The following is a 22,845-nucleotide window of genomic DNA, read 5'->3' on the forward strand; positions in this document are numbered from 1 at the left end:
TCTCCGAAGTACATCAGCACTTCATTACTGATCGCTTGGTTGCGCGCATCCTGTTCATCATTGGTCTCACTGTCACTGTCTGTTGAGTCACATCCAAGCAGTGAATCGAGAGCTGAAACAGACCTATTTGTAGTTCCCTCAGCTGAGTCTGTGGCATCCTTGTCAGCTGATGCTGCTGTGGCTTCTTCATTCCCACTGGAGTGCTGGTTATTCACAGTACGCCCATCCTTGGACTGTAGGGCCAGAGCTTGTACTTTATTCTGAACACTGAACCTCTCCTCCGGTGTCAGGAATTTCAGTTTTCGAAATCGTGGGTCTAGTGCAGCTGCAATGATCTGTTTGCTTGGGTCATCATCTGTGATGGTGACCTCTCTTGACCAGCATGCAGTGGTCTCCTCTGAAGCAGCCGCCTGGAAGGCCTGCACAGAAGCTGTATCATAGGCAGTGTGGGTGGACTTCAAAAGCCCTCTGACTAGTGGAGGCAGGGCGGGGGCTGTCACATAGCTTTCACCACTCAAGTAGACAGTGGCACATTCAAAGGCCTGGAGAGCTTTGGCCAGTTCATCTAGCAGGGTCCACTGATCAGCTTTGAGGTCTAGGTATTGTTTCCCTCTCTGTGTTACTGCCGGGTCAGACAGAGTCACAGTCAGTGGCCATCTGTGTTCCAGCATGCGAGTCACCATATAATAGGTGCTGTTCCACCTGGTAGAGACATCTTGGACAAGTTTGTGTTCCGGGGTCCCCATCTGTTTCTGCTTTGTCTTAAGCTTGCTTGAAGCCAGTTCGCTCCTTTTAAAGTGCTCGACGAGACACGTCGCTGCTCCCAGTGCTTTACTGATCTGAGGGTGTTTCAGTGCACGATTGATCACCAACTGTAAAGTGTGGCCTGCACAGCGGATAGACACCCACCCATGTTTTTCCTGCAAGATGTTTGCAGCCAGTAAGACATTGGAGCCATTGTCATGAACAACTGCCACAATCTTGCTTGGAAGGATCTCAAACCTTTCCACAGCCTGCTCAAGCCATGCAGCAATGTTGGGTCCAGTGTGCCGTTCTTCGAGTGGCATGGTTGTAAGGCAGAAGCTAGTGAGCTCCCAGTCATCACTTATAAAGTGACAGGTGATGCCAAGATATGCCTCTGTCGCGACACTGGTCCAGGCATCAGTTGTCAGGGCAATCTTGTTCTTGGTTGCTTTAAGAGCATCTTTAACCTTACCAAAAGTAGCTTCATACTTTCCCTCCATAAGCTTAGTAAAATGAGTTCTGGAAGGTAAGGTGTAACCTGGATGGAATGTGGCGACCATCTGCTTAAATCCCCCATCTTCAACCATGGATATTGGTCTCATGTCATTGACGAGCATGTTGAGGATGCTCTCTGTTAAGACTCCAGCCATTTGAGGGGTGCATGAGCCTCTCTTCAGGATGAACTCATCCACACGCCTTTGCTTAGTACTAAAATAGAAAGAGAACAAAACAGAAAGCTGTATTAATTATCATCACAATTTGTAGGCTATGGTATCAGTTTATCTTAGTGTACTGACTAATACCAATTAAACCATTTAAATGAATAAATATCTTACAACTGAATTATTGATATGCTCCAACCCAGTCTAACTAGCTAACGCTACGACAAGCTACAGCTGATTAGAGCGCACTGGGAAAGCTAGTTGACTGTCTAGGCTACAGACAGCTCACGTTAGTACCGTGTCGTGTTTTTGCAGACTGCAGATTGACTAGCTAAGTAAGATAGCTAGCTAATGTTAGATGGTGCTAACGTTCCCCGTCTCTGCAGTCTTGCCTGCGCTTTAGCCCAAAAAGTTCAATTTTTTTCAACTGAAAAAAAAAAGAAACCTAGAGCCCATAGCGCAGTAAGTTACTGCAGAGTCAGTGAATGTTAGAACTCGTTAACATTTAGCTAACGTTAGCAATCTTAACTTAGCTAGTTAATACTCCAGTCTGCAAAAACACGACACTCGGTGATAAATGACGGAGCTAAACAACTCTAAGCTGTAGTGTGCTACGCTACAAGCTTGGTGCTGTTTAGCTAATGTTACATACAGCTCGTTGGTGGATACGCAGAATCCACATAACTGAAATAGCGTTCGCTTAGCAAGCATCACCCTTGAGACGTTCTGTTTTCCAACATGTAACTTAAGCTAACGTAAACATTACGATACTGTGGCTAACTAGCTAAACTTACCCATGATCCGAAGTAGCAATCATCGTGGCTCCAGGGTGCTTGCGTTTCAAATGCTCGTGCTTCGCCGTAGTGCTGCTGTGGAATGCCAATTCGGCTTTGCATATTCTGCATTTAACTGACTTCTTTGGCTTGTCATCTGTGAAATACTCCCAGACTTTTGATAGTCTCGGTCTCGCTGGTTTTTGCTCTTCATTAGCCTCATTCGCTGTCCTTTCCGCCATCGTTCATACGCTTTCTTCTTCTCTTCGTCGTTCATGCAAAATGCAGTTATATCAGACGATGGAAACGATACTGCCCCCAGCACTTCCTATAGGGCATTGCAGTTACAAATGAACATTTGTGCGGTTGTGAGTTAACGTTACTGGCTCTGATTGTTTTTATACGACGCGTCGAAGCTAAAATTCTGCGTCGACGAGTTTTTATGATCGACGTCGTCGATTATGTCGACTAATCGTTGCAGCCCTAATAAATACTCAAACCTCCTCCGCGGATCTTGCCGGAGTCCACTGTCCTGTTGGCACAGAAGGCTGTGCGGCCCGCTAGCTCGACTGCCTAGTCGGCTATGTTGCTGTTGAGCCAAGTCTCCGTAAACATCAGCAGACAGCAGTTCTGCAGCCTTTTCTGAGAGGACAGCCTGAGTCTTATCTCATGCATTTTGTTAGCTAACGATCGGACATTAGCCATGAAGATGCTGGGGAGGGAAACTTTGAAGGGAGCGCTACTTAGCTTAGCATGTAGCCCGCCACGTTTCCCCCTCTTTTGTTTACGTTGCCGACGGGGGGCAGCATTTCCACTGCGAGGCCGGTGAGTGGATAATATCGATGGGGAAATTGTCCGTGATGATGGAGGGAAGTGAGTAATCCATTCTGAGGTTTAACAGTTGCTGACGGTTGTAGAAGAGTGCATGACCTACACTTGTCAATAAACTTAAAACTAACGTATAAATAACAAAGAAAACACAACACTGAACAGGGAACCACAGTAGCCGCTGCGTCCAGCGCGCCGACATCTTGAAGTCTTTAGTAGCGTTCAGTAGTCTTCCATCTTCAGTAGTGTTGAGGCGTTTCAGTAGTGTTGAAGCTTTTCAGTAGTATTGCATTGTTTCAGTAGTAATGAGGTGTTTCAGTAGTTTTGTGGTGTTTCAGCAGTATTGAGATGTTTCGGTAGTATTGAGGTTTTCAGTAGTGTTGAGGTGTTTCATTAGTAATGAGGCGTTTCTGCAGTATTGAGGTGTTTCAGTAGTGTTTAGGTGTTTTTCTGTAGTATTGAGCTCTTCGCAAATTGTTGAGACATTTCAGTAGTGTTGAGGCGTTTCAGTAGTATTGAGGTGTTACAGTAGTGTTGACGTGTTTCAGTAGTATTGAGGTGTTTCAGTCGTGTTGAGATGTTTCAGTAGTATTGAGGTGTTTCTTTAGTATTGAGGAGTTTCAGTAGTATTGAGGCGTTTCAGTAGTGTTGAGGCATTTCAGTAGTGTTGAGGTGTTTCAGTAGTAATGAGGTGTTTCAGAAGTAATGAGCTGTTTTAGTAGTATTGACGTGTTTTAGTATTATTGAGGTGTTTCAGTAGTGTTGAGGTGTTTCAGTAGTGTTGAAGCGTTTCAGTAGTGTTGAAGCTTTTCAGTAGTATTGCGTTGTTTCAGTAGTAATGAGGTGTTTCAGTAGTTTTGCAGAGTTTCAGCAGTATTGAGATGTTTCGTTAGTATTGAGGTGTTTCAGTAGTGTTGAGGTGTTTCAGTAGTATTGGGGTGTTTCAGTAATAATGAGGTTTTTCAGTCGTGTTGAGGTGTTTCATTAGTAATGAGGCGTTTCTGCAGTATTGAGGTGTTTCAGTAGTGTTGAGGTGTTTTTCTGTAGTATTGAGCTGTTGGCAAATTGTTGAGACATTTTAGTAGTAATGAGGCATTTCAGTAGTGTTGAGGCGTTTTAATAGTGTTGAGGCATTTCAGTAGTGTTGAGGCATTTCAGTAGTAATGAGGTGTTTCAATAGTATTGAGGTGTTTCAATAGTGTTGAGGTGTTTCAATAGTGTTTAGGCGTTTTAGTAGTGTCGATAACAGGAACCTTGGCCCGCTGGATCGTGCATCAGCGTCAGACAAAGAGGAGCTTACTGTCCGTCTGGCTCTCATTAATGCTAGATTGCTAGCCAATAAGACATTGCTGCTAAATTATTTTTTTACCTCTCGGGAATTGGATTTTATGTTTTTTATGTTTCTGGCTTCATGCTGGTGAGTTCACCCCATTTTCTGAATTTCTTCCCTCTAACTGTTTATTCATCAGCTTGCCTCGGACCATTGGCAAAGGTGGAGGTCTAGCTTCTGTATTTAAATCCAGCGTCCACTGCTGACAGACTCCGTCTGACAGCTTCTCCAGCTTCGAGCTGCAACTTTTTGAAATAAAGTGTAATTGTCCCGTGCTGTGCGCAGTGGTTTACTGTCCACCAAAATTCAATAAGGACTTCATTTGGGAATTCACAGACTTTGTGGCGGGGACTATAGTGAACTACGACAGTTTCTTAATTGTCGGTGAATTTAATATCCATGTCTGTTGTGAATCCAGACCTCTGGTCAAAGACTTTTTGAATCTTATTGACTCTTTTAATCTCACTCAATTGGTGACTGGTCCGACGCATGAGAAGGGTCACACACTAGACCTTGTGTTGGCCTTTTTTTTAAGTGTATGCATCACTGAAATATGTTATACATGTAGATCGGACCATTTGCCTGTGTTATTTACTGTGACGTTACCTTGTTCTCAGGTTAAATCGCGTGCCCTGGCACGCTCCCTGCACACAATTAACCCCTTGACAGCATCTCAGTTTTCTGTTGCTTTTAAAGATTCTATGCTTCACACCCTGAATAACTCTTGTAATCTCAGTGCCGATGACATTACCACTCTTTTTAACTCTACCCGCACTGACATACTGGACTTGGTTGCTCCTGTTAGAACCAAATGCCCTAAACCAGTGACAGAGCCATGGCTCAATGACACCACCTGCGCTGTTAGACGCACATGTAGACGTGCTGAGAGAAAGTGGAAGAAAGACAAACTTCATGTCTCCTTAGGAATTCTAAGAGACTGCTTATCAGAGTACCAGAGAGCTGTTAAATCTGCAAAAACACAGTTTCTATCGAACCTTGTGTCCAACAATTGTCATAGGCCTCAGGTTCTTTTTAATACTATTAACTCTCTTATAAATCCATGCGAGTCTCCTTGCATCGTGCCAATGCCCAGCCTCTGTGAAGAATTTCTTAAAGTTTTTACAGATAGGATCTCTGCTATTAGGGCCTCACCATCCTCTTCGGCCTCAGATCCTGCTATTTATTCTATGTGCCCAGCTGTCTTAGAGCAGTTTGAGCCCATGCCCCCCTCCTTTATATCTGAGGTAGTTAACTTCCTACAGTCACTCTTCTGTTAGGAATCTTGGGGTGATGTTTGACAGCTCTTTTAACTTTGACAAACAAATAAACTCAGTGATCAAAACAAGTTTTTTCAATTACGACTTCTGGGAAAAGTAAATGACTATCTCCCTCCAAATGATCTTGAAAGGGTAATTCATGCATTTATTACCTCTCGTTTAGATTATTGTAACTCATTGTATGTTGGCGTAGCTCAGTCGTCGCTTCGTCGCCTGCAGCTTGTACAAAATGCAATTGCTTGCCTGCTGACAGGAAAGAAGCGACGTGATCACATACCGCCTGTACTGGCCTCCTTTCATTGGCTTCCTGTCTGTTTTAGGATCCAGTTTAACATTTTATTACTTGTTTTCAAGTCTTTAAATGGGCTGGCACCATCTTATTATCTGACTTAATACATTATCATACACCAGTCAGAGCACTCAGGTCAGCAAACCAGATGCTCTTACATGTTCTGAGATCCAGGCTTAAGAATAGGGGTGACAGAGCCTTTGCAGTTGCTGCCCCTGATCTCTGGAACAACTTACCAGTACACATAAGATCAGCTCAGACCCTAGAGACTTTTAAATCTTGGTTAAAGACCTACCTCTTCTCACTGGCATTCGATTCAAGTTGAGTTTGACACCGTGATTTTATTGTGGAAATATACTTTTACTGTTGTGTTTTAATGTTTAACTTTTAATCTTTTTTATTTTACTATGCCTTTTTTACATATATTTTTATATTTATTTGTGTTACTTATTTTATATTGTATTTTAAGCTTGTGTGGCACTCTGGTTCAACTGTGGTTGTTTTAAATGTGCTATATAAATAAACTTGACTTGACTTGAATTGATTATCTAACTGGTTGGTGGAAATATGAAGTCTTTCCCCCTGCATTACTGACCCTATCAGGCCAAGCGTAAGAGGCCCCTCCAAGTCATCTCTGTTGGACTTACTTTAACAAGTAGAAAAAAAACCATGATGGGCTGTGGGGTTTTGAGCGAAGTTGTAGTGATCATTGTCCAATAGCTTGTATTAGAAATAGCAGGATGAAGAAATATGTCCTTGTATGGTGATTAGAGGGGACTTAAACATTTTGATGAGCATGCCTTGAACGACCTTTTTTCATATCTTTATTTCAGATCCCATGAGTCACTGCCTTAGCAGTGACTGTTCTTCCTGGGCTCTAACAGTACAATAGTTTATTTACAAGTCAACAAGCAAAATAGAACATATGCCCATATAACAGCAATAACCAGAAACTTCACACAAAACTAAACTCATCAAACAGCTCTGAGCACTGCACGGCATTCTCTGTACCCATCATACCCAGTTACACAAGAACAAAAACAATTCCCGTAAGTGAGGAAAAAAAGATTAAGTAATATAATTAAAATAAAGCAGACATAGTAACTCATAACAGAATATAGTCAGCAGACATAAAAATGGACCTAATCTTTCATTTCAAAATATTTTTACTGAATTTTTACCAAAAAAATAACAGCGTTGGGCACATACACTCACCGGCCACTTTATTGGGCACACCTGTCCAACTGCTCGTTAACGCAAATTTCTAATCAGCCAATCACATGGCAGCAACTCAATGCATTTAGGCATGTAGACATGGTCAAGACGATCTGCTGCAGTTCAAACCGAGCATCAGAATTGGGAAGAAAGGTGATTTAAGTGACTTTGAACGTGGCATGATTGTTGGTGCCAGACGGGCTGGTCTGAGTATTTCAGAAACTGCTGATCTACTGGGATTCTCACGCACAACCATCTCTAGGGTTTACAGAGAATGGTCCGAAAAAGAGAAAATATCCAGTGAGCGGCAGTTTTGTGGGCGAAAATGCCTTGTTGATGCCAGAGGTCAGAGGAGAATGGCCAGACTGGTTCGAGCTGATAGAAAGGCAACAGTAACTCAAATAACCACTCATTACAACCGAGGTATGCAGAAGAGCATCTCTGAATGCGCAACACGTCGAACCTTGAGGCAGATGGGCTACAGCAGCAGAAGACCACACCGGGTGCCACTCCTGTCAGCTAAGAACAGGAAACTGAGGCTACAATTCGCACAGGCTCACCAAAATTGGACAATAGAAGATTGGAAAAACATTGCCTGGTCTGATGAGTCTCGATTTCTGCTGCGACATTCGGATGGTAGGGTCAGAATTTGGCGTCAACAACATGAAAGCATGGATCCATCCTGCCTTGTATCAATGGTTCAGGCTGGTGGTGGTGGTGTAATGGTGTGGGGGATATTTTCTTGGCACACTTTGGGCCCCTTAGTACCAATTGAGCATCGTGTCAATGCCACAGCCTACCTGAGTATTGTTGCTGACCATGTCCATCCCTTTATGACCACAGTGTTCCCATCTTCTGATGGCTACTTCCAGGCAGGATAACGCGCCATGTCATAAAGCTCGAATCATCTCAGACTGGTTTCTTGAACATGACAATGAGTTCACTTTACTCAAATGGCCTCCACAGTCACCAGATCTCAATCCAATAGAGCACCTTTGGGATGTGGTGGACCGGGAGATTCGCATCATGGATGTGCAGCCGACAAATCCGCAGCAACTGCGTGATGCTATCATGTCAATATGGACCAAACTCTCAGGAATGTTTCCAGTACCTTGTTGAATCTATGCCACGAAGGATTAAGGCAGTTCTGAAGGCAAAAGGGGGTCCAACCCGGTACTAGCAAGGTGTACCTAATAAAGTGGCCAGTGAGTGTATATTCCACGGTGCTACACATCCATGTCCAGAGCAAGCAAAAACACACAAAAACCCTGTGGCAGTGACAGTGATAACAGTGATATAGTAAAACGGCCCCCGTCCCCCCACCCCCATGATTATCTGGAGTAATTCTAAGGTACAGTGTCCATGAGAAAGGAAGTAAATAATGCAGATATTTACGTGGAGTTAGGTATGGTTTTTCATGTTAGGAGCCGAGGTAAAATGAATATCATGCTTATATTGTTTGGGTGTTATGAAAATATGTTAAAAAGGGTTCCCAGGTTTTATAAAATGTTTCCTCTGAGCCACTGACTGAGAATCACAGCATCCTAATGCGAGACAGGACATTACGTCTGGAAGCCACTGACTAAACATGGGCGGAGCAGCATCCTTCCATTTGAGCAAAATTGCATGTCTGGCCAAGAGCAAAGCAAAGGCCACCATGCGGCGCTCTGCAGATGTCAGATGAGAGTCATCTCCATCAGTAATATATAATATATATGACTATATTAAATATATAATAGTGAAAATAGACCTCATCTAAAACAATCTTTATGCAGTACATCTTCTCTCAGCTTCTTCTTTAATCCAGCTCTGCTGGTGGTTGAAATCAGATGTTTTGGAAGTCCATTCCAGTAGGTAGTTGCCTTGTACATTACAGTCTTTTTTAAGGCATCAGTTCTGGGTTGAGGCAAGGTGAAGTGACCCCTCCCGTCACATCTGGTGCCATAGTGGTGACCATCACTAGTAAGCAACAGCTGAGAGAAGAGGCAAGTAGGTTAGCATAGCATATAAATGTTTTTCATAAATAGAGTCAGGCTACAAGCTGGTCTCTCATTGACTCTCATCCATGACAGTTTTTTATGCAATCTTTCAACACTTTTCTTACTGATGCAATGCAGCGCAAGTCTCGCAGCTCTATTTTTGGTAAGCTGGACCTGAAATATCACTTTTGAAAAGGGATATTCATGATATTGATAAAATCCCAGATGTTGAATTAGTTCTTGAGCATTTTTGTAAGTCTGGTAACACAGTAGCTGATAAGCAGGCACCTTTTCAAAAATGTAGAATACAGAATAGCTCAAGTCCCTGGTTCTCAGCAGAAATCTCCTTTTTACTTAGAAGTAAACTGAGTACATCTGTCGCCATGTTGCAATGTTGTGATTGAAGCTATTCCCTGGTCCTCTGAATAGGACACATGGCCAGTGTAACTAGTTAATGGTCACGCCCACATTTGCATATGAAACTGATCATTGGTTTCGGTCATTGTATCACTGTATTGTTTATAAGGGTGGGGGTACCTGCAGTCACTGTATTGTTTGTAAGGGTGGGGACAACTGCAGTCACTGTATTGTTTATAAGGGTGGGGACACCTGGAGTCACTGTATTGTTTATAAGGGTGGGGATACCTGCAGTCACTGTATTGTTTATAAGGGTGGGGGTACCTGCAGTCACTGTATTGTTTATAAGGGTGGGGGTACCTGCAGTCAGTTGAGACTGAAGAGGTCACTTATGCCCTCGTCCACTGCATGGTACCGGCTCAGCTCGACTCTACTCTATTCGACTCTACTCGCTTTACTTTTTGGGATTTCGTTTTCCACTGCAGATAGTATCCCCTCACAGCGAAGCCCGCTGGTCATTTGGGGGGGGTGTTGACTATTTTATTTATATTTAAATAAATATACATATATTTATGTTTAAATTTTGTTTAATTTATTTATAGTGGTATTTTCATGTCACCTCTTAGTATTGGCTCACCTCACTTGGACCCTCGACGGAGGTGGTACCAAAAAAAGTGCCTGGTACCAGGTTACTATTCCTAACTTTTGCCCAATGGAAAACTGAAAAAAAGCAAGTAGGGTTGAGTTGAGCTGGTACCATGCAGTGGAAAAGGGACATGAGTGATGAAAGTTATCTGTCAGTAAACGTCTGATTCACCTGTCTAGGATTTCTTCACCTGGATTGTTGAGCATGTGTCAAGACGTTCTCTAATGTAGTGTAAATCTAGTCAACCGAGTTGTGTCCTCTAATGTGTCTCTGTGGTATCTTGTGTTGTAGGACATCAGAAACACTGTTGGGAACATTCCCATGGAGTGGTACAGGGATTACCCTCACATTGGCTACAACCTGGACGGAAAGAAGATTTACAAGCCAATCAGAAACAAGGATGAACTAGACAACTTCCTGGATAAAATGGAGAACCCTGATTACTGGTAAGGAGGGACTAGCTAATAGACTATCATAATTTGAGTAGTGTAAGTAAGCAGGCAGTGCTTGCCAGTTAATTTTAGCAAATAAGCTAGCAATGTTGCCTCCATACAGTAGGTTTTAACTGTGGGACTGTCATTAAGTTTGTAGAGGCCATTGATTTATACGAGAATGCTTAGAATGAGGGAAGTACTGATAGCTCTTTTTATTGCCACTGCCAATTCTTAGCACAGATCTCTAAATGGAAATTTCACCGATGGTTTTATCTACGTGTAACCACCACTAATGAGTAATGTAGTCTATTAAAACAAAGTCCTCACTGTGTAATGTATCGATGGAGAAAAGGTTGATGTTCTCCTGTTCACGGAGTCTTTCCCACAGCCCCCACACATACCAGAATACATTGCAGGTAATCCTCTGTATCATCATCCATAAAATCATCTGTGCTAGTTAGGGCTGCCCCCAATTAGTCGAACAAATGTTAGATGATGACAAGAGTCTCAGTCGACCAAGTTTTCATTGGTTGGGTGTCTGGGTAGTGTAGCAGTCTATTCCATTGCCTACCAACAAGGGGATCACTTGAGCGGTCCCTCTAATATAATCGTTCCTAATCCTGTCCTTCTTCGTCACTGCCAGTGAAAATCTTAGCATCTTCAACTCTGCCACCTCCAGCCCCACCTCCTGTCTTTTCGTCAGTGCCACTGTCTCCAAACCATATGACATAGCTGGTCTCACAACCATCTTGTAAACCTTCCCTTTAACTCTTGCTGGTACCCTTCTGTCACAAATCACTCCTGACACTCCTCTCCACCCACTCCACCCTGCCTGCACTCTCTTCTTCACCTCTGTCCTGCACTCCCCGTGACTTTGGACTTTTGACCCCAAGTATTTAAACTCATATGCCTTTGTCACCTCCATTCCTTGCATGCTGACCATTCCACTGTCCTCCTTCTCATTCACACATAGGTACTCCATCTTGCTCCTACTGACTTTCATTCCTCTTCTCTCCAGTGCATACCTCCACCTCTCCAGGCTCTCCTCAACCTGCACCCTACTTTCGCTACAGATCACAATGTCATCTGCGAACATCATCGTCCATGGCGACTCCTGCCTGATCTTGTCCGTCAACCTGTCCATCACCATTGCAAACAAGAAAGGGCTCAGAGCCGATCCTTGATGTAATCCCACCGCCACCTTGAACCCATCTGTCATTCCAACCGCACACCTCATCATTGTCACACTTCCCTCATACATATCCTGCACCACTCCTACATACTTCTCTGCAACTCCCGCTATTTCTGCAGTGGTTGCCCAGCCATCTGGCAACTCTTCACTACCACCCAGTGCCTGTCTTAACTCCTCCCTGAACTCCACACAACAGTCTTCCTTCTTCAACTTCCACCATTTGATCTTTGGCTCTGCCATCACTCACTTCCTCTTCTTGGTCTCAAGAGACATCCTACAGACCACCATCCGATGCTGCCTAGCTACGTTGTCCCCTATCACCACCTTGCAGTCTCCAATCCCTTTTAGATCCTGCCTTCTACATAAGATATAGTCCACCTGTGTGCACTTTCCTCCACTCTTGTACGTCACCCTGTGTTCTTCCCTCTTCTTGAAATATGTATTCACCACAGCCATTTCCATCCTTTTCGCAAAATCCACCACCATCTGTCCTTCCACATTTCTCCCCTTGACACCATACCTACACATCACCTCATCATCACCTCTGTTCCCTTCACCAACATGTCCATTGAAGTCTGCTCCAATCACCACTCTCTCCTCCTTGGGTACCCTCTCCACCACGTCATCCAACTCACTCCAGATTTCTTCTTTCTCATCCATCTCACACCCAACTTATGGGGCATATGCACTGCTAACATTCAGCAATACACCTTCGACTTCCAGCTTCATACTCATCACTCTGTCTGGCTCTCTCTTCACCTCCAGCACACTCTTGACATACTCTTCTTTCAGATTTACCCCTACCCCATTTCTCCTCCCATTCTCACCATGGTAGAAGAGTTTGAACCCACCTCTTATACTCCTGACCTTACTCCCCTTCCACCTGGTCTCTTGCACACACAGTTTGCCTACCTTTCTTCTTTCTATCATGTCAGCCAGCTCTCTCCCTTTACCAGTCATAGTGCCAACATTCAAAGTTCCGACTCTCACTTCCACACTCCTACCTTTCCTCCTCTCTAGCTGCTTCTGGACATGCCTTCCCCCTCTCCTTCTCCTTCGCCCAACAGTAGCATAGTTTCCACCAGCACCATGCTGGTTAACAGTACCGGTGGCGGTCGTTGGTAACCCGGGCCTCGACCGATCCGGTATGGAAATCTTATTTATGATCTGCATATTTGATTCGGCAAAGATATGCCGGATGCCCTTCCTGACGCAACCTTCCTCATTTGTCTGGGCTTGAGACCAGCACTAAGAATGCACTGGCTTGTGCATCCTCAGTGGCTAGGTTCCCAAAAAAACCTCATTTAAATAATGAAATTAATATCATAAGCATGTGATGACTAGTCGACTAATGGCTTGAACTAATGACTACTAGCCGACTGGGAAAATCTCTGGGGGGGCAGCCTTAGCACTAGTGGTGTGTGACGTCATTTACTCCATCAGAAACATAGCTTAGTCGAAAGTAAGAGGGTGAATTTTTTTTAAGATTGTGGTTAGAGTAGATCAGAGTATAGAAACCCTGCTAGGATGTAGTTTTTCTGGCCACCAAGTGACATATGATGATGGAGAAAATTTCTGTTTCACTGCCGGCAAGAGATGCAGAAATGATCAGGAACAACTGCAGGTGTTTTTCACGTTATCCCTTTCGCAAATAGACAGAGATTAGGTTGAAATTCTGTGAATTTTCCCTATTTGGTGATTCTACTTCTTTTGAGTACCTCAGTTTTATATTGAAGGGTGCTCCCAAAATTCTATTTTTAACCATTTAAAGACCTCCCATATATTGTGTTAATTTTATTAGTGATTTTACTGAAGTACTATCAGCTGTTATTATTGATTACAACTTCTTTATCATAACAGGGGATTTTAACATTCATATAGATAATAACATGGACAATAATGCCAAAGATCTCTTTGCCCTACTTGACACTTTTGGTCTCTCGCAACATGTGAAAGAGCCCATGCACACTTGTGGCCATGTTCTAGATTTGGTTCTCTCTGAAGGTCTCGTCGTTCCATCTGTTATTGTTTAGGACTTGGCCCTTTCTGATCACTGCTGTGTCTTTGTTGACTTACTGATCGTACCGGATGTTCAAACTAGCTCTGTATCTGTTAAGAAGAGGTTTGTAAATGAGAGTACTAGTGCTAAGTTCATGGAGACAATAACTGTCACAAACCATGAATTCAGAGTCAGTTGATGTTCTCCTGGATAATTTTAACTTGAACATTTTGAATGCCATGGATGTTGTTGCAGCGGTAAAAGTCAAGAAAACTGAGTAAAAAGAAGACAGCTTGGAGAAATACCATGATGGTAAAAACCCTGAAAAGAGAATGCAGGAAAGCCAAACACAAATGGAGGAAATCTAAACTTCAAATCCACTACGACTTGTATAAACAAAGCTTTTCTAATTTTAACTATGACTTATACAAGGCTAGACAGCTACATTTTTCTAACTTGCTGAACGGAAACATTAATAATACCTGCACTCTATTTGCCATGTTTGACAAGCTTACAAACCCCACAAAACAGATAGCCCCAGAACTCCTCTCCACAGAGAAATGTAATGAATTTACTTCTTGTTTTGGTAAAATAATTAAAACTATTAGACAGACCATCAACGCCACACAGTCAAGCAATAAAACTATAGTCTCTATGACCACCTAGAAATAATCTGGTCATTATGTCACAATTTAATACAACTGAATCAAGAAACTAGCGGAAACAGTTTGGCATCTTAAATCATCATGACACACTGCCGTCTGATTTTTTTTTTAAACTATTTTTAACTCTGTAAAACCCAAGTTACATCAAATAGTTATTAGCTCACTGCTATCAGGCACTTTCCCAAAGTCACCAAAAATAGCTGCCATTAAGGCACTCCTAACAAAGAGAACTCTGGATACCTCTGTGTTAAATAACTATAGACCAGTTTCAAGTCTTCCTTTTATAGCTAAGCTCTTCGAGAAAGTTGTTTTTAATCAACTCAGCAATTTTTTTGAACTCAAATGGTCATTTTGACAAATATCAATCAGATTTCCAACCTAACCACGACACTGAAACAGCTCTTATAAAAGTGTTAAATGACATATGATGGAATAATGACAGGTAAAATATCCATTCTGGTTTTGATCTCAGTGCAGCATTTGACACTGTACATCACAGAATACTGTTGGACAGGCTGAAAACATTGGGTAGGACTTAATGGAGCAGTCCTTAATTGGTTCAGGTCTTATTTAGAAGACTGAAGTTACTTCGTTACCATTGGCAGTTATGAATCTGATAGAGCGGCTATGACATGCGGAATCCTCCAGGGATCAGTTCTCGAACCTCTCCTGTTTAATCTGTACATACTGCCTTTAGGCCAAATTCTTCAGAGCAACAACATGGTTTACCATAGTTATGATGATAATCAGATATATTTGGCTCTCTCACCTGATGATCTCAGCCCAGTAGACTCACTGCGTCACTGTTTGGAGCAGATAAATAACTGGTTGAGCCAAAACTTCAATTAAATAAGGAAAAAACAGGTTATTGTGTTTGGCAACAAAGAGGACTATTATAAATGAACAGCTCAAGTCTTGAGCTCTAAAAACCAAAGACCAAGTTAGAAATCTTGGCTTTTTAATAGACTCAGATCTCACGCTCACCAGCCATATCAAAGCAATCACTAAAACAGCCTTCTATCACCTTAAATATATAACCAGAATCAAGGGTTTGGTATCCCAAAATGTCCAAGAGAAGATCATCCATGCTTTAATGTCCAGTAGAATTGATTACTGTAGCAGTCTCTTAACTGGTCTTCCCAAAAAGACCATTAAACAGCTGCAGCTTATTCAGAATCCTGCTGCTAGAGTTTTAACCAGGACCAAGAGAACAGAGCACATTACTCCATTCCTGAAATATGTACCTTTCAGTTAGTTACAGAATAGATTTTTAAATGCTGCTACTTGTCTACAAATCACTGAATGGTGTAGGCTCAGAATACGTTACTGACATGCTTGAAGAGTATAAACCAGGTAGGGCTCTGAGATCCATGGACACAGGTCAGTTAGTTCAGCCCAGAGTCCAAACCAAACATGGTGAAGCAGCATTCAGCTGTTATGCTGCATGCAACTGGAATAAACTAGCAGAAGATAGATAGATGTACCCCAAATATAGCAATTTTTAAATCTAGGTTAAAAACACTTCTTTTTTTCTTGTGCCTATGATTGAGCATTAAACTTGCACCTCATTCCTACTGTTCTTTAATTCTGGAAGTAGAGCTGTAGTCACTCCTGGCAGGGAAGTGACTGTTTTTATTCTATTTTTTTTCTTTTTATAGGTCCTGTTTTTAATTATATTACTCTTTTTAATTACTATTCCAAGGTACATTTTATGTACTTTGTACTCGTCTAATTATATTTTGTAAATGATTGTTCCCGTTTGTTTTTATTTTAATGAATTTTATATGGTTGTTCCTTTTGTTTTGGTTTGTGTAAAGCTCACTGAATTCCCCTGTGTACGAAGTATGCTATATAGATTAACTTGCTTGCTTGCTCACTTTAAGTATCGGCCACTCGTGAGTACCGATCCAAACTAATATTTTTGCAGAACAGTGCACACTAGACAATTAATTTGGGGTAAAAGACAAAGTAATTGAGACCGAATGACTTGCTCCCCTTCATTTAGTACAGGCTTCCATGTGCCAATAATGCAGTAAATCATGGCTTTTGATATTGGATTTTAGTCTTGGGTAAAATCTGTGATGCTGATACTCACCTGGTAGTAGCTCGATATTGGTCCCTCCCACTTAGAACGCAAACAAGGCATTTTTAGGCCAAATGAGGGAGATGTGTCTCATGAATAGAGGGTAAAGGTGGGTTTATTTCAGCAAGAACCTCCATTCATTCTGTTTTTACTTCTGTCTGCCCGTCCATCTTGTAGGCGTACAGTACAGGACAAGCAGACAGGAATGGACATTGTCCTTTCAGATGAACAGGTGGACTTGGTCAATCGGCTTCAGAGAGGTCAGTTTGGGGAAGTCACCTTCAATGAATACCAGGTTTGTTTTAAATTGTATGCATAAATATTCTTCTTGCTTTCTTGAATAAAAAGTAGAGGTAAATTATTGTTCTTTTTAAATTGTTCTTTTTCTAAAAGATTTAAATACTGGACCCTTCAAAAAAATGAAATACTTCTATACAATAGGATGCTCCTCTACTATAGGGTGCTGCTATACCATAGGATGCTGCTATACATAGGATGCTACTGTACGATAGGATACTGCTATACAATAGGATGCTCCTATACAATAGGATACTGCTATACAATTGGATGTTGCTATACAATAGGATATGCTCCTCTACAGTAGGATACTGCTATACAATAGGATGCTCCTATACAATAGGATACTGCTATACAATAGGATGATCCTATACAATAGGATGCTGCTGTACAATAGGATGCTGCTATACTATAGAATGCTGCTGTACAGTAGGATTCTCCTCTATAATAGGATGCTGCTATACAACAGGATACTGCTATACAATAGGATGCTGCTATATATAGGATGCTACTATACAATAGGATACTTCTATACAATAGGATACTCCTCTACAGTAGGATACTGCTATACAATAGGATGCTCCTATACAATAGGATACTGCTATACAATGGGATACTGCTATACAATAGGATGCTCCTCTATAATAGGATACTGCTATACAATAGGATGCTGCTATACATAGGATGCTACTATACAATAGGATGCTACTATACAATAGGATACTGCTATACAATAGGATGCTCCTCTACAGTAGGATACTGCTTTACAATAGGATGCTCCTATACAATAGGATACTGCTATACAATGGGATACCGCTATACAATAGGATGCTCCTCTACGATAGGAAGCTGCTATACCATAGGATGCTGCTGTACAATAGGATGTTGCTATACAGTAGGAAACTGCTATACAATAGGATTCTCCTCTACAATAGGAAGCTGCTATACAATAGGATACTGCTATACAATAGGATGCTACTATACAATAGGATGCTACTATACAATAGGATACTGCTATACAAAAGGATGCTCCTCTACAATAGGATGCTGCTATACAATAGGATGCCACTATACAATAGGATGCTACTATACAATAGGATACTGCTATACAATAGGATGCTGCTATACAATTGGATGCTGCTATACAACAGGATATGCTCCTCTACAGTAGGATACTGCTATACAATAGGATGCTCCTATACAATAGGATACTGCTATACAATAGGATGCTCCTATACAATAGGATGCTGCTGTACAATAGGATTCTCCTCTACAATAGTATGCTGCTATACAACAGGATACTGCTATACAATAGGATGCTGCTATACATAGGATGCTACTATACAATAGGATACTTCTATACAATAGGATGTTCCTCTACAATAGGATACTGCTATACAATAGGATGCTCCTCTACAATAGGATACTGCTATACAATGGGATACTGCTATACAATAGGATGCTGCTATACATAGGATGCTACTATACAATAGGATACTTCTATACAATAGGATACTCCTCTACAGTAGGATACTGCTATACAATAGGATGCTCCTATACAATAGGATACTGCTATACAATGGGATACCGCTATACAATAGGATGCTCCTCTACAATAGGAAGCTGCTATACCATAGGATACTGCTATACAATAGGATGCTGCTATACAATAGGATGCTACTATACAATAGGATACTGCTATACAATAGGATGCTGCTATACAATAGGATGCTGCTGTACAATAGGATTCTCCTCTACAATAGAATGCTGCTGTACAACAGGATACTGCTATACAATAGGATGCTGCTATACATAGGATGCTACTATACAATAGGATACTTCTATACAATAGGATGCTCCTCTACAGTAGGATACTGCTATACAATAGGATGCTCCTATACAATAGGATACTGCTATACAATGGGATACCGCTATACAATAGGATGCTCCTCTACAATAGGAAGCTGCTATACCATAGGATACTGCTATACAATAGGATGCTGCTATACATAGGATGCTACTATACAATAGGATGCTACTATACAATAGGATACTGCTATACAATGGGATGCTCCTCTACAATAGGATGCTGCTATACAATAGGATGCTGCTATACTATAGGATGCTGCTGTACAATAGGATTCTCCTCTACAATAGAATGCTGCTGTACAACAGGATACTGCTATACAATAGGATGCTGCTATACATAGGATGCTACTATACAATAGGATACTTCTATACAATAGGATGCTCCTCTACAGTAGGATACTGCTATACAATAGGATGCTCCTATACAATGGGATACCGCTATACAATAGGATGCTCCTCTACAATAGGAAGCTGCTATACCATAGGATGCTGCTGTACAATAGGATGTTGCTATACAGTAGGAAACTGCTATACAATAGGATTCTCCTCTACAACAGGAAGCTGCTATACAATAGGATACTGCTATACAATAGGATGCGACTATACAATAGGATACTGCTATACAATAGGATGCTCCTCTACAATAGGATGCTGCTATACAATAGGATACTGTTATACAAAAGGATGGTTACATGCAGAGAACACATTTATTATAACCTGTGCTATGACAACATATAGTGGCTTTCTTCTTTCTAGTGTAGATGGTGTGTAATGTAGTGTTGTGTAGATGGTGTGTGTAATGTTGTGTAGATGGTGTGTAATGTAGTGTTGTTTAGATGGTGTGTAATGTGCAGATGGTATGTAATGTTTTAGTGATGTGTAGATGGTGTGTAATGTAGTGTTGTGTAGATGGTGTGTGTATTGTTGTGTAGATGGTGTGTAATGTAGTGTTGTTTAGATGGTGTGTAATGTATTGCAGATGGTATGTAATGTTTTAGTGTGGTGTAGATGGTGTATAATGTTGTGTAGATGGTGTGTAATGTTGTGTCATGGTACTTTCTCCCCTCCAGCCGTCAGTGGAGTTTTTCAGCAGTGAGTTGATGATCCATCCTGTTACCAATAGACCGCAGGACAAACGAAGCTTCATCCCATCTCTCATGGAGAAGGAAAAGGTAACACACACACGTACGCATTCACATACACACTCACATACACACACACGTACCCACTCACGTACACAGTCATAGACTAGAGCTGTCAGTTCCATCAGTACATGTGAGCTCCTGAGTGAGGTGGTGTAGTGCTTATAGCATGAACCACCTTGTGATGGGGGAACATTAGCAGATATTTGGCGGTACTGTGCTAGTACTGTGTGTGTATTCTGTGCTGGTACTGTGTATGTACTATGCTGGTACTGTGTGTGTACTGTGCTGGTACTGTGTGTGGAATCCTTAAGTAAAGTACGCTCAAGGGTTCCACACAATCAATGTGTCTGTACTAAAAAATGACTTTGGATGTTATTCATTTCCAGCTCTCCAAGTACAAACTCTGGTTCTGGAGGGGTTAGTAAGAGTTAGGGTTAGGGTTATTAGTGAGGCGTTAGGGTTAGTATAAACTCACAGCATCGCTTCATGTAGAATGACCAGTCAATTTGTATAGCCCAAATCACAAATTACAAATTTTTTTTGTATAGCCCAGTATCACAAATTACAATTTTTTTTGTATAGACCAATATCACAAATTACAAATTTATTTGTATAGCCCAGTATTACAAATTACAAATGTGCCTCAGGGGCTTTACAGCAACACAACATCCTGCCATTAGACCCTCACATGGAATAAGGAAACAACTCCCTAAAAACCTTTAACAGGCAGAAGAAACAGGAAGAAACCTCAGGGAGAAAGCTCAGGGAAAGCAACAGAGGAGGATCTCTCTCCCAAGACAAGACGCACAACGTGCACTGATGTTGCGTTTACACAATTTACACAAGTTGCATTAGTCAGTCTTGATGGGATTTGGTATTTAGGCTCGATGTAGCCCAGTAGCTCTGGAAAACCCTCGCACAGACCATCCTGATGAGCCAGATGTCTTTCTGCACCCCTGAACAGATTCTCTGAGTTCTCTACTCAGACCGCCGCGCATCACATCTTCTGCCTGCTAACATGGAGGCCAAAGTTTGTTGTCCGCCATCACCCGATGCTTGTGGATGTTTGTTTCACAAGTGGTATTGCATTGTGCTTGTAGTACTGGTATATTTCAGTACTGCATTACATATTTTACAAATAACCTCGTCCTTTTGGTCGAAATGATCCCACATAGTGCTTCTTTTGCTTGCTTCATTTTGCTCGGGCACAGCGAAATATGATTGTAGGCACGTATGGTTGGTTGCACGTGTTGACACGCCCCCATGAGCTGATTGGTATGTATGCCTATTTTTCTATTTCTATGCAGCAAACTTTTAATTAGCTTTAAAAAAAAGAGGATCATATACATACATACATACATACACACACACACACACATATATATATATATACACACACACATACACACACATATATACACATATATACACACACACACATATATATATACACACACACACACACATACATATACATACATATATATATACATATACACGCACACACACACATATATATATATATATATACATACATACATACATACATATATACATATATATGCACACACACACATATATACATATATACACATATATATAAACTTAGCACAAAAAGTAAGGACATTTGTGTTTGGTAGATTATTTCTTTGTTGTAACAATGCTTCTTCGCAATAAATCTTATATCAGGCACCTGATTGTCAGCACCTGGGGTACCAGAAACTCAAAACAAGAGTCAACAGCAGCAGCAAAATAAGCTGTTTGGCATTGGCAGAGAAGATTTGGCAAATTTTTCATGGGCGCAACCCACATACTCAGCTCTGCTGCTCATACCACAAATGCATTTTCCTTACCAATGTGGCACCATTTAAAAGGGAAATAAACAGGCTTTCCAATGGTATAAGATTTATTTCCAAGAAGCATTGTTACAACAAACAAATAATCTACCAAACAAAAATCTCCTTACTTTTTGTGCTGAGTATATATATATATATATATATATATATATATATATATATATATATATTTTTTTTTTTTTTTTTTAATCGTTTAACTGGTAGTATTAATCAGTCAAAATTCTTATTATCGGTTAACGGTTAAACAGTTAATTATGAACATCCCAACAAGGAGCTCAGTCTTAGATAGGTAAAGCTGAAGGTGGCATTCTTTCGTCCATGTGGAGATATCAGCAAGGCATGACGATATCTGTGCCGAGACTGTGAGGTCATCTGGCGGGAATGATAGGAAGCTGGGTATCGTCAGCATAGCAATGGTATGAGAAACCATGGGAGCACCACCAAGTGACAAGGTGTCTATTAAGAAGGGGGGGATGGGGCCGAGTCGCCGGATGGTTTGCCAAAACCATCCAGCAACTCAGGAAGGGGAAGCAGGGCTTGACTCAAGTTGTGTTCAGCCGGGTAGGGGAACTGTTGACCCGGACTGGGGATGTTGTCAAGCAGTGGAAAGAACACTTTGAGGAGCTCCTGAACCCGACTAACATGTCCTCAGTGGAGGAGGTAGAGTCTGAAGACTCAGGGGAAGCCCCACCCATATCCCTGGCAGAGGTCTCTGAGGTAGTTAAGAAGCTCCTCGGTGGCAAGGTGCCGGGTGTGGATGAGATTCTCCCTGAGATGCTGAAGGCTCTGGACATTGTTGGGCTGTCTTGGTTGACACACCTCTTCATTGTCGCGTGGAGGTCGGGGACAGTACCTGTGCAGTGGCAGACTGGGGTGGTGGTTCCCATATTCAAAAAGGGGGACCGGAGGGTGTGCTTCAATTATCAGGGCATCACATTGCTTAGCCTCCCTGAGAAAGTCTACTCTAGGGTGCTCGAAAGGAGGCTCCGACCGATTGTCGAACCTCAGATCCATGAGGAACAACGTGGACTCCGTCCTGGCGGTGGAACAACGGACCAACTCTTTACCCTTGCGGAAGTGCTGAGGGGGGCATGAGAGTTTGACCAGCCAGTCTACATGTGTTTTGTGGACTTGGAGAAGGCTTACTACCGTGTACCCTGGGGCACTCTGTGGGGGCTACTGCGGGAGTATGGGGTACCAAGGCA

General features: G+C 41.8%; 1 protein-coding gene across 4 annotated transcripts in view; it reads left to right on the forward strand.

Moving 5' to 3' along the window:
- bop1 (BOP1 ribosomal biogenesis factor) overlaps positions 1–22,845 on the forward strand; it is a 96,024-nt gene that overhangs the window by 22,453 nt on the left and 50,726 nt on the right. For all 4 annotated transcript variants that reach the window (XM_056297813.1, XM_056297810.1, XM_056297811.1 and 1 more), the window contains 3 exons: positions 10,392–10,546; positions 16,651–16,768; positions 19,710–19,811. In XM_056297813.1, coding sequence (XP_056153788.1) covers positions 10,392–10,546; positions 16,651–16,768; positions 19,710–19,811 — 375 coding nt within the window. The remainder of the gene's footprint in view (positions 1–10,391; positions 10,547–16,650; positions 16,769–19,709; positions 19,812–22,845) is intronic.

Source organism: Lampris incognitus, chromosome 18, assembly GCF_029633865.1.
Source record: "Lampris incognitus isolate fLamInc1 chromosome 18, fLamInc1.hap2, whole genome shotgun sequence".
Taxonomy (NCBI): Eukaryota; Metazoa; Chordata; class Actinopteri; order Lampriformes; family Lampridae; genus Lampris; species Lampris incognitus.